The sequence below is a fragment of the Macaca nemestrina genome, chromosome 3, assembly GCF_043159975.1.
Source record: "Macaca nemestrina isolate mMacNem1 chromosome 3, mMacNem.hap1, whole genome shotgun sequence".
In the NCBI taxonomy this organism is placed as follows: Eukaryota; Metazoa; Chordata; class Mammalia; order Primates; family Cercopithecidae; genus Macaca; species Macaca nemestrina.
Window position 1 is genome coordinate 61882786 of NC_092127.1, and position 13450 is coordinate 61896235.

At 35.9% G+C, this 13450-nt stretch overlaps 1 protein-coding gene across 2 annotated transcripts in view; it reads right to left on the bottom strand.

Moving 5' to 3' along the window:
- Positions 1–342: 342 nt before the first annotated feature.
- Positions 343–13450, bottom strand: part of LOC105486103 (solute carrier family 25 member 31) — a 32769-nt gene continuing 19661 nt past the window's right edge. The window contains exons 3-7 of one of the 2 annotated variants that reach the window (XM_071093069.1): positions 8699–8816; positions 5862–6016; positions 4287–4412; positions 3354–3477; positions 1107–1241 (exon numbers count right to left, since the gene is read on the bottom strand). In XM_071093069.1, coding sequence (XP_070949170.1) covers positions 1234–1241; positions 3354–3477; positions 4287–4412; positions 5862–6016; positions 8699–8816 — 531 coding nt within the window. In that variant the 3' untranslated portion in view covers positions 1107–1233. Of the gene's footprint in view, positions 1242–3353; positions 3478–4286; positions 4413–5861; positions 6017–8698; positions 8817–13450 lie in introns of both variants that reach the window. The other variant, XM_011748798.3, reaches the window with a different exon arrangement.

Below are 13450 nucleotides of genomic sequence, written 5' to 3' on the forward strand. Positions count from 1 at the left end.
TAAAAGTGTGGTCTGTATTATTGTCCTTGAAATACACTGTCCCTGTGCACGATGAAGTTCACCCACCCCATTTTGCTCATTCACAGCCTCACAAAATCTGTCTATAGTTTATCCCCACTAGCTTAACATCCCTTTACTCATTAGAACATAAAAAACTTGGGGATTTCAAACATACTGTATTCTACAACAGCTCTGAAAAACAAGACAAACTCCTGTACAAAACCTTGGAATGCTGTTTATATCTATCCATTGAGAAATACCTTTCTCTTTAGTTAAGCCAGTTCTGACAAAAATTTTGCTATACTCTGCTTACTAATAAAGTCAGAGTCAGGGAAAGAAAGATTTTAACAGTTTTAAACTTCCTTTATTGTCAACAAAATATACAAACTAATTTTCAAGAGGATATTTTTTGTTCTAATATATATTCACACTAGCAAGATTTTATTTTAAAGATAAACATTAGCAGATAAGCCATTTTTATTTTCCAGTTTCAGTTTTATAATGTCACTAAAGTCATTATCAAATTTTAAATGATCACATCTATAATCAAAGGCTGATACTATAAATATTGTACACAGTAATAACAGCTGTCTTAGAAGAGATATAGAACAAGGCTTATTTGTGCCTAGAGATATGATGACATCTATTGATAAGCTTTTAAGAAATATGTCATACCATATGACTTTAAAACATGGGAAAACAGGTATACTAAATGAATAGCAATTTAAAAGAAGATACTTTCATTTCTTAGATTTCAGCATTATACGTTTTAATTTTTAATCATAAAAACAATTTTAAACTAACAAAATATACTACCTATAATAAATGAAATATCACACTAAAATGTGTTTGAGTCTAAGTGGGAAGAAAATCCACATTTATCTGATTTTTAGTATTTAAATCCTTGAAAAAATATATGCTTTATTGCAGAACTAACACTTTAACAAAATACAGACAATAACAATACACTATCAAAATGTATGCAAATGGCAGCTATGTAATTTGTATGTTAAACAAGTTAAATCCATGTATTTTTTAATTTACTCTCCCAATTACCTACCACCAATATCGATATGAAAGAATTCTTTAATTTTATCATATAATACCAACACCAAAGCACCCCCTGTACCACGAAGAACATTGGAGAAAGCGCCACGAAAAAAGGAATTGATTCCCTCATGTTGGTATATCTTCACAAAGCAGTCTAAGGTTCCTTTATATTGCCGTTTAGCCTCACCACTCTATATAAAGAAAGACAAAGGGTTTTCCATTATCTGAATATCTTTTATCTTAAGATAGTCTTCTATTAGCACTAAGGATAGATAAGATAAATACTGTGTTGAGTAGCACTGTGTTAATAGGCATATATGATGACTGTCCCTAGTGGTTAGAGAACATTCATACTTTTCAGGCACACTTGAAAACTGACCATACATTAGGTGTAACAAATGTCAAAGGATGTCATCACATAGACCACGATTTATCCTCTCACTACACTGCAATCAACTGAGAAATCAATAGCAAAATAGAAAAATGCCATATGGGCTACGCATGGTGGCTCATGCCTGTAATCTCAGCACTTTGGGAGGCCGAGGCAGGAAGATCACTTGAGCCCAAGAGTTTGAGACCACCCTGGGCAATATGGGGGCAAAATGCCATCTCAACAAAAAATACAAAAAGTTAGCTGGGTGTGCTGGCACATGCCTGTGGTCCCAGCTACCCGGGAGGCTGAAGTGGGAGGATCACCTGAGCCTGGGAAGTCAAGGTTGCAGTGAGCCATGATCACATCATTGCACTCTGGCCTGGGCGACAGGGTAAGACCCTGTCTCAAAAAAAAAAAAAAAAAAAAAAAAAAAAAAAAAAAAAAAAAAAAAAGGAGGAACAGAGGAGGAAGAACCCTGTGAAAACACAGGAAGAAGATAGCCATTTATAAGACAAGGAGAGAGGTCTTCAGAGGAAACCAAGTCTGCTGACATGTTGATCTCAGACTTGTAGCCTTCAGAACTGTGAGAAAATAAATTTGTTGTTTAAGCAAAACACTTTTGTGGATGATACCGGCCCTAGCAAACTAATACACACACACACATATATAAGACATCATATTCCCACTTTTTTTTCTCTGTACTATTGTGAGATTAGGTTGCAGACATCATGCCCTTTATCCTTAAACACTCAAGTGCATATTTTCTTTTTTTTTCTTTTTTTTTTTTTTTTGAGACAGAGTCTCGCTCTGTTGCCTAGCCTGGAGTGCAGTGGTGCCATCTCAGCTCACTGCAAGCTCTGCCTCCTGGTTCACACCATTCTCCTGCCTCAGCCTCCAGAGTAGCTGGGACTACAGGCACCTGCCACCATGCCCAGCTAATATTTTGCATTTTTAATAGAAGACGGGGTTTCACCATGTTAGCCAGGATGGTCTCAATCTCCTGACCTCATGATCCGCCCGCCTCAGCCTCCCAAAGTGTTGGGATTACAGGCATGAGTGCATATTTTCTAAATATTAGGCTCGAGTGCGTATTTTCTAAATATTAGGATATTTTCTTACATATCCAAAGTACAGTTATCAAATTCAGGAAATTTAATACCATTGACCCAATCCATAGTCTACATGCATATTAATTTTCCATTTTAAAAAGTTTCTCAATGTGCTAAATTAGAACTAATTATAGAAAGAGAAGAAACACAGACATAAATGGAATAACTAAGTATTATCCTGAAATGAAGTAACAGGTTAGTTTTATCCTGCCAGATTGCTTACTGGTCCTTCCAGGGCCATTCTGTAGTCAATAAAAATGAGGATAATGATAGTAACTACACCTCAGTGTTCTGAGAATTTAATGAGTAAAAAGTATAGAATTCTTAGGACAGTATAAAGCATATAATAAGCACAATATTACTATTCTAGTTTTCTGACCTCATTATTTTCACTTGCCCTCATAAAACTTATGACCTGGCTATACTGAACTACTTCTCAAGCCATATTTCTGTGTACGATTTTCCCCCTATGCTTAGAATGTTCTCTCACTGACTGAAGTAAGCCTACTCACTGAGATTTAGCTTTCTAAGAGACCACGTCTGATCATTTTAAGCGTCTGGGCAACCCTCCTCTATGTATTCCTGGAACCTACACACATTTGTATTTAAACCATTAACTGTTGTCTTCAATATTAGACTATGAATTTGGGTGCAGATTTTGTCTTTTTCTTTCACCAGAGCGTAGCATAGATAAAGCATGCAAATATTTGCTGAATGAATGAATGCAATAAGTACAGGTTGGTATCCCTTATTTGAAATGCTTGGAACTAGAAGTTTTTTGAATTTTTTCAGATTTTGAAATATTTGCTTTGTATACTTACCAGCTGAGCATCTGAAATCCGAAAAGCTCCAATGGGCATTTCCCTTGAGCATCATGTTGGTGCTCAAAACATTTTGAATTTTGGGGTGTTCTGGATTTAGGATTTTCAGATTTGGGATGGTCAACTGGTAATAACAATAGAGATCAAATTCATCAAAAATTTGGTTTAGGGATTTATATTTGGAACATAAACCATTACAAACAAGTTTTTGTCCTTGGAGTCAAAATTATTTACTTTCTTAAAAATATATTACAATAAACAATGAAATATTTCAATGGCTCATGACTAGGCTCATTCTACTTAATGTAATATTTCAGTTAAGATAGATATACTCGGCCGGGCACAGTGGCTCAAGCCTGTAATCCCAGCACTTTGGGAGGCCGAGACGGGCGGATCACTAGGTCAGGAGATCAAGACCATACTGGCTAACACGGTGAAACCCCGTCTCTACTAAAAAACACAAAAAACTAGCCGGGCGAGGTGGCGGGTGCCTGTAGTCCCAGCTACTCAGGAGGCTGAGGCAGGAGAATGGTGTAAACCCGGGAGGTGGAGCTTGCAGTGAGCTGAGATCTGGCCACTGCACTCCAGCCTGGGCAACAGAGCCAGACTCTGTCTCAAAAAAAAAAAAAAAAAAAAAAAAATAGACAGACATACTCATCCAATTTCTGCCATAACCCTCTACCTTCCAAGCAATATATGCTACAGGAATAGTAGGTATTTCTGTTTTGATGGTAGGTGAGGAAGAAGCTTTGCTGGCTGATGGTTATTTTAGGATAGGAAAGAATATAAGACAGAATACATCATGTATTTATTTTAGCTAAGTAAAACAAATGATCTATGCCTTTCAGCCAAAATTTCTCTTAAATTTGACTATACCCAAATATCAGAGATATTAAAAACTCAACTAAGCTTAGAAACAATAACATAAAATACCTGCATCATCATACGTCTTCTAACTGTGTCAAAGGGATAAGAAAGTATTCCAGAGCATGTAGTCACAACTTGAGCAATGAAAAAGGAGACAAGAAATGGAGTTTTCTTTGGCTTTGGTAATAAACCCTAGAAAAGAAAAATGTACCAAGTAACTATCCAAATTTCTAAAATATCTTAAATTCGTAAGTTAAAGGATAATTTTTATAAATATATGAAAGAGGGTCCAATTATACTTAAAATGCAATAAAAAAGCTGGATTTAATAGTAGCAGATCAACAAAAAGTGGATTGCCACACATGACTATATTTCAAAAGTATATTTCAAAAATATAAAGCATATTTGCCATGATAAGAATTTGTTACTAATGCACATAAAACTAGGGAAGGTAGCAGACATTGACAAGAAAGAAGTTCTTCCATGGCTCTTCCTTGTGGGGTTGAAAAAAAGTGAAAAAAATGCTTGCTTTAATCATCAACACGTATTTGATGAGCAGCTTTAAAACCTTAAGCTAGTGGGAAAACGTTCCTAAATTTCACTACTGCAGGTGATAACAAAGAAAACTAGAGACAGAGTATGCACATAACATTTTTTGTGATTAAATAAATGTATGAGATCCTGTAATTTTCATTAACATAGCAGTCTAAAAAATACACTAAAAACTGATCTGTCCAGATTTCATTACTTCCTTTTGGAAGCATTATAATGTAGGCATCAAGAACATGGGTTTTTTTGCTTGCCTTTAACAAGTAAATTACTTACCATTCCTAGGCTATTTACTTAGCAATTCCTAGGCTATTTATCTTTAAACAAAGGGGGGATTTTATTTTTTTATTATTTATTTTAAACAACTACAAGTATCTTTATTTTCTTGTTTTTTTTTTATTTCAATAGGTTTTTGGGGAACAGGTAGTGTTTTGGTTACATGGGTAAGTTCTTTACTGGTGATTTCTGAGATTTAAGATGTAAAGTACTTAAAAAAGATTCCTAGAACTAAGTAATAGCTAAAAATTGGTAGCCATTATTACAATTTTTCTTTTTCCTACCACATGGAGGTGTTCTTAAAATCTGAAATGAAAAGGTAAATTGCAGAACAACCTGGAGAATACAACACAGAATCTAACAGTATCCAGGAGATAACCAAGCTACAGTAGCATTTATTTAATTAATTTGCTTTGCCTACTTCTCAAAATGACAACATTTGATTATTTGCATATAAAAAGTGATAATAGGGTTAATATGAAATCAGAAAAACTGCTAGAAGATGCCTTTCCATATACCAATGATTTGATTATGATGTAAGCTTAATTAGCATGTTTTTCATTTGCAATGTGATGTATAGTGAAAACATCTCAAAAACTTAGATACATGCTTTATAACTAAAGTCAGATCCACACTGCAGTTATAATTTAATTAGGTTATGGCAAAATCATGATTAAGCAGAATTTCATGTCTCTCTTTATTTCATCACTGATTTTTATTTTTATAATTAAAAGTAACATATCTGCTGAAAACATTACTAATTAAATAAATGGAAACCATATATGTAATATGTCCAAGTTAAAGCCCCCAGATTACCTTAACTGTGTCATAAGCTCCAAAATAAGAGGCTCGGTACACAATGATGCCCTGTACTGAAACACCAAACCCTTGGTATAAACCAGCAATTCCATCTGATTTTGCTATTTTCATAATACAGTCACCTAAACCCTTGAATTGTCGCTCTTCAGGACCTAAAATAAAGCCATTTAAAATTTATTAGCAACATTATATATCCAATAAACACTTTAATCAAAATAAACCTTCACAGATCTAAATGGTCTGAAATTCCCACTTACAAATCTAACAAAGAAGGCACAAATCAAAATCCTCCCATTCTTTTACAGATAATCAAGATTTCAAGTAATATCTCAAAAGAAATTATGGAAAATATTAATCTCTCATGAAAACAATTTACTTCAAACAACTTGCCTTAAAGCATTTTATTAAAGTTACCAGAAGTTACTAATTGAAGTTCAGAAAATAATTTGAAATGGGCCAGGTGAGATGGTTCATGCCTGTAATTCCAGCACTTTGGGAGGCCGAGGCAGAAGGACTGCTTGAGGCCAGGAGTTCAAGACCAGCCTGGGCAACATAGTGAGACCCTGCCACTACAAAAAATAAAAAAATGTTAGCCAGGAGGCTGAGTTAGGTGATCACTTGAGACTAGGAGTTGGAGGTTTCACTGAGCTATGATTGTATTCCAGCCTAGGCAACAGAGTAAGACCCTGTCTCTATTAAAACAAAACAAAACAAAACAACCAAACACTTAGAAATGAAAAACTCGACAGGGCACTGTGGCTCACATCTGTAATCCCAGCACTCTGGGAGGCCGAGGTGGGTAGATCATGAGGTCAGGAGTTCAAGACCAGCCTGGCCAAGATGGTGAAACCCTGTCTCAACTAAAAATACAAAAATTAGCCGGGTGTGGTGGTGGGTGCCTATAATCCCTACCCAGAGGCTGAGGCAGGAGAACTGCTTGAACCTGGGAGGCAGAGGCTGTAGTGAGCTGAGATCATGCCACTGTACTCCAGCCTGGGTGACAGAACGAGACCCTGTCTCAAAAAAAAAAAAAAAAAGAAATGAAAAACTCTGGGACTGCTGAAAAGCAAAAAGATAAAGCTAAAAACTTGTAAGGATAGTTTAAGATAGTTAACATTTCACATGAAGGGGTCATATTTTTCTAGTATTTTCTGGTTTTATTTTTCTTTTCCCTTGACCAAGAATTCCTTGACAATATTTTAAAACTATTATACATGTACAATGTAATCTTCTAAAAATAAACTAAATCCTCCTGATCTGAAAGAGAAAATAAAACTATGGGACTTAAAGCAAGATAATATTGATTTATTTTACCTTTATTAATAAAAATAAAATTTCAACTTCCAGTTAAATAGATGAAACTCACATTTTTATTTTTGTTCAAACTGCCACCCCTTCTGAGACATTTTCTGATCACTTATTGAAAATTGGTATCACTCTCTTCTAACTTTTTTCCCTAGCATTTATCATTCAGTGACAATATATTTTAGTCATTTATTCATTTATTATTACTTGTATCCTCCACTAGACTCTTAGGTACACGAGGCGTGAGCTCTATGTCTTATATGGGGGGTGGGGTGTGAATATGTGTGCATATATATACATATACACACTCACACACACCCTGTATCTGCAGGCACCCTGTAATCCACAAGGCACTCAATATTTGTTGAATGAATCTCTGTACCCTGAAGAAACTCTATTACATTAACAATAATGAAATAAAACAGGTTTAAAGCCAGATAGGCCAAGAAGAGAACATGACAGAACGAAATCCACAAAATTTTGCCAGATAGAGAGAATAGGGAGGAGTGGTAACTCACCAAATAGAGCAGAAAAAGCTGAACCTATTTTCTTACAGAGGAAGATATTGTTGGGAAGCAAGCCATTTGATCACAATAACCTCAGAAAGACTTAGAAATCAGAGGAACTAACTACTACTTCCAGGATGAAAGCAAAGGAGCAGGGAGATGCTCAATATCCACAACCTCACCCTGAGCACAAATGACTTACTGTGCTGCCACCCACAGAACTGAACACAAGGTTCCAGATTTAACTGGGCCAGTTGTGCGATCTCTGCAAACACTCAAACACTGCAAAAAGACTCACATAGAGATATTTTACTGTGAAATATAAGATCATCAGGGATAGAAAGAAACTAAAAAGAAAAAACATATACAAAAGGATCCAGGGTAAGCAAATGGGTATCTTAAGAGCAACATCAGAAACTAGAAGTCAGGGTAATTTTTCATAATTGTGAAGGAAAATAATTTTAAACTCAGACTTTTATATATGTCTTACCCTTTTTGAGAGGGTAAGACAAATACTTTTTTTTTAAGATATGTAAGAGATTATTTTATTTTTTTCACTCTTTCTCAAAAAGTTACCAAATAACATACTCTTCCAAAAAAAAAAAAAAAAAAAAAAGGGTGTAATAACAAAGAAGGGAAGATGTGATATTTAAGTAAGGATAGAGGCAAAGGGACTCCCTAGGATGAGACTTGTGCGTCTATCCTAGAAAGGAGCCATAGCTGAGACAGGACTAACTGCATGGAAAAAAATCTAGGAAGGGGTTTCTAGGAAGAAAAATGGGACTAAGTTATAAGCAGTTTTTAACACTCACTTTTTTGTTACAACAGGCTTTCCCTCCTTCCCTTTTTTAAGGGAAAAGCAGCAAGTAATATACTTTAGGCCCTATGCCTCTACCATTTGGTTGAGAATAAAGTTTGTAGACTTTATCTGGTAACACTATCATAGCACAATTAATGATAATAAATAACACATGGTTCCAAATGCAAAGAAGGGAAAAGTTAGTATTTCTAAAAATCTCATACCTTTTCCAATATCGACACCTAATCGGGTTCGGGCAAAATCTAGAGGATATACTACACATAAGGATGTTGCTCCAGCAGCTCCACCAGAAGCCAGGTTTGCCAAAAACCACCTCCAGAACTGAAACATATTAATTTAAAAGTGATTATTAAACCACAGAATCTAACTGTTTAAGATACCTGGTAAATTCTTGTTTTTATAAATGTTAAAACAACAGATTTATAAGCTACTTTTATAAAGTAAACATCTATAATAATGCATACCATGCTATCCAAAATATTTTCTCTTCACAGCCACATAGCCTTTGTTTCATGCAGTCTGGAAGACACAGTTTAGATGCTGACATACTGAAATTCCAGGATATTTTAATGTTCTCCAGCAAAGCAGCCCAAATTAGCAAAATAGGTCGCATAATCAACTCTTTACACTGCATACTCTTTTTTATTAATAGCTACATACATTCTTAATAATAGTGCTTGCTATGATTATAATATCAGGCACATATGGAGGCTTTAGTTGTGCCCTTTTACTGGGAAGGGTACAGTAAGTAGTAGTATGGCAAAAAACTGCAGTTACTTTTTGCACCAACCTAAAATACTTCATAATGCCCCAGCTTCACTTTGTAATTTAAATAGAATTAAATTTGAATAGCTCAAAAATATATATTTAATTATGTTCAAATGACAACATGGAAATTGGCAGACATCAATCATAACGTAGTTGTATGGAATTTAAGTTGGCCTCACTGGTCTACTAGTTCACATGAGCTATTGAAGAAGTATAATTATTTTTGATCTACATTTAAAATGTGCCCTCTCCAGGCTCAGTAAGATGCTTTTCAACATCTAGTGCTTATGAGAGAAGAAAGGAGTATCTGAATTGGAGCTGTTATGAAAAATCCAGGATATGAGGACACTGCAAGCATTAAATACATTAAAGTGAATAATATTCTAGTCATGCTCAATTTCTTGTTTTATTTTCTGGCTTTTATTTCTAACGATAAAGTGTCAGACAGCTTTGCAATTCTCAGTGTTCTCTAGTCCTGGAATGCCCTTCCTTTTTTAAACAAAAAAATAGTTACTGCTTCATGCTCTAATTCAAGTTCCACTTCTCTCATGAAATATCTGATCTCCAACCCATCTATTGAAACTGTGTATGATCATATCTTTTTCCCATAAATACTTCATCTCTTTCAGAGAATTAAAGTTGAATCCCATGACCAATACGTAAAACGTATTAACATGTTATAGACTCTTATTTTTTTTGAGATGGAGTCTTGCTCTGTTGCCCAGGCTGGAGTACAGTGGGGCAATCTTGGCTCACTGCAGAGACTCTTATTTTTTAAATAGCACTTACAACCATTTTCTACTTTCAATTTATAATTATTTGTGTACATTTATACTCCTACAGACTATAAATTTCCTTTTCTTCTTTTTTTTTTTGAGACAGACTCTTGCTCTGTCACCCAGGCTGGAGTGCAGTGGCGCGATCTCGGCTCACTGCAAGCTCTGCCTCCGGAGTTCACACCATTCTTCTGCCTCAGCCTCCTGAGTAGCTGAGATTACAAGTGCCCGCCACCACACCCGACTAATTTTTTATATATATATTTTTAGTAGAGACGGGGTTTCACCGTGTTAGCCAGGATGGTCTCCATCTCCTGACTTCGTGATCTGCCCACCTAGGCTTCCCAAAGTGCTGGGATAACAGGTGTGAGCCACCACGCCCAGCCCAGACTATAAATTTCTTGAGGTCAGCATTATTTTCCCTTAACAGCTATACTAAGTATAATTCAAATATCATAAAATTCACCTATGTAAAGCATACAATTCAATCGTTACTATATTCACAGAGTTGTGCAACCATCACCACAGTTTAGAATATTTTCATCCCACCAAAAAGAAACCCCAGGCCTGTTACAAGTCACTCCACATCCTCCCTACCTCCCTCAGTCCTAGGCAACCATTAAATTACTTTTTGTCTCTAATTATTTGCTTACTTGGACATTTCATATAAATAGAATCACACAAGACACACTCTTTTGTGACTGGTTTCCTTCATTTAGCATAATGTTTTCAAGGTTCATCCATGTAGCAGTATATATTAATACTTCATTCCTTTTTATTGCCAAATAATATTCTATTTTAGGAACATTATCTACTCATCAGTAGGCAATAATGAGAAAACAGAGCAAACATACACATGAAAAGCAGGTAGAGAGAAAGACCAGGTGACTTGGGAGAGAAAGATGAGAGTATAGTTTGGTCCATAGAGGTGCCTGTAGTTGAAATTCAAGTGCCACTGTATCATTACAATAAATCCTCTTTTTCCTGAGGTAATCTGAGTCAATCTCTGCTTCTGAAAACCAAGCACGTCAACCAAACAAGATATGTGACATAAAGATTTATAAAGTAGACCTTAAGTTCTACTTAATCTTTTTTTTCTTTCTTGATAAGAAAGAAGGCAGATCAATGATTTTTGGGGTGGATAATCGTGTACTTTATCATTCAAACCAGGACACTTCCGATAGAGAAAGTGGGAGCTATGAAAAAACGACAGGGGCAGGCACAACATGTACAAACAGTATGGCCAATCTATGTAGTGATGGTAAGAAGGATAGAAATAGAGGGAGAAAGGCAGTAAGAATCTGCCCATGCTGAGTGATGATCCTGCATTTATGTAACAAAACCTGTCCCTCCACAAGTAAGATTGAAAATAAAACAGACCCATAAGAGGTAGTATGTATATAAGTATAAATGAGTTTTGGTTGTTGTAAGTTAGTAATTTAAAGTATTACTATATTGGTGTTTTTTTTTCTTTCCCTCAGGCTGGAGTGTAGTGGTGCAATCTGCGCACACTGCAAGCTCTGCCTCCCGGGTTCACGCCATTCTCCTGCCTCAGCCTCCCGAGTAGCTGGGACTACAGGCACCCGTCACCATGCCTGGCTAATTTTTTGTATTTTTAGTAGAGACGGGGTTTCACCATGTTAACCAGGATGGTCTTGATCTCCTGACCTTGTGATCTGCCCTCCTCGGCCTCCCAAAGTGCTGGGATTAAAGGCGTGAGCCACCACGGCCAGCATACTATATTGCTAAAAGAAGAGGCACAGAGAAGAATCAGGAAGGGAGAAGAAGATGAAAGTCTGAGAGTTCTGAGGAAAAATAATCCTATTTATTTTTAATTGTTGACAAATACTGTGTGAAAAGACTCAATGATGCATCAAACAACAAATGCCCTGATACCAAAGTTGTTTAAAACAACTTGTCTGGACAGGGAAGAGAGCTGGGAACAGCTCTAGTCTTCCCCATTGAGGGTTGTGCTGAAAGCTGCTAATGGGTGGCTGAGGAGCAGTTTATGCCCAGGCCCAGCTGAGTCTCATCCATTCTAGTCGCCTCAGGTGAATTTAGGAGTTAGATTGGAACAAACTAGCAGAGCAAATGCTTTAAGCTCTGAGTCCTACTCTCCTTATCTGTACCTTTTGCGTAAAAATAACTACCTCAAAGAGTGAAGTGAAAATTCAGTGAAACAATACATAGTAGGCACATGCTTCTCTTACCATTTTTAAAAAAACTTTTTATTTTGAGATAATTTTGGATTCACATGTATCATAAGGAGTAATATACAAAGAGACTATAAATCATTCAACGAATTATCCCCAGTGTACCAGCATATCTGTAGTACAAGAAATGGACATGATAAGGCCTACCCTATTCAGATTTTGTCAGTTTAACATGTACTTAGTTGTGTGTTTATTCAGTTATACACAGTTTTGTCACATGTTCAAATTGGTCAACAGTTCCACAAGAAGGATCCCTCATGCCACTCTTAAAATCACAGCCACTTTTCTCCCCCCTGGCAAACAGTATTCTTTTTTCCATCACTATAATTTCATCATTTCAAGAATGTTATATAAAAGCAATCAGACAGCATATAACCTTTGAGATTGGGTTTTTCTACCTTAAAACCCAAAGCTGGTGCACATATCAAAAGTTTGTTCCTTTTTTGTATACTGATAAAATATATACAAGATTTACCATTTTAACTATTTTAAGTATACAATTCAATGGCATTAAGTATGTCTGCAATGTTGTTTAAACTTTGTCACTCTTTCCAGAACTTTTTCATCATCCTAAACAGAACTCTGTAACTCATTAAACACTAATTCCCCATCTCCCCTCTCAGCAGTTTAACAGAGGTTAACCACCTGTTAATTTATAATCTGCCTTCTGTCGCTATGAATTTGTCTATACTAAGTACTTAAGTAGAATCATACAATATTTGCCCTATCAAAACTTTGTTCCTAGACAAGAATGTCCACTCTCACCATTTCTATTCAACACAGTGATGAAAGTCATAGCCAAAGCAATCAGGCAAGAGAAAGAAATAAAAGGCATCCAAATAGGAAAACGGGAAGTCAAATTACATGAGTAACTTAACCAAAGAAACCCTAGATATACCTCTCAAACCCTAAATATACCTCTAGACCTGATAAATGACTTCAGTAAAGTTTCCGGATACAGAATCAATGTACAAAAGTCAGTAGCATTTCTACACACCAATAGCATTCAAGATGAGACTCAAATCAAGAACTCAATCCCATTTATAGTAGCCACACACATACACAAAAAAACACATAGGAATACATTTCACCAAGGAGGCGAAAGATCCCTACAAGGAGAACTACAAAACATTGATGGAAGAAATCATACATGACACAAACAAATGGAGAAACATTTCATGCTCATGTACTGGAAGAA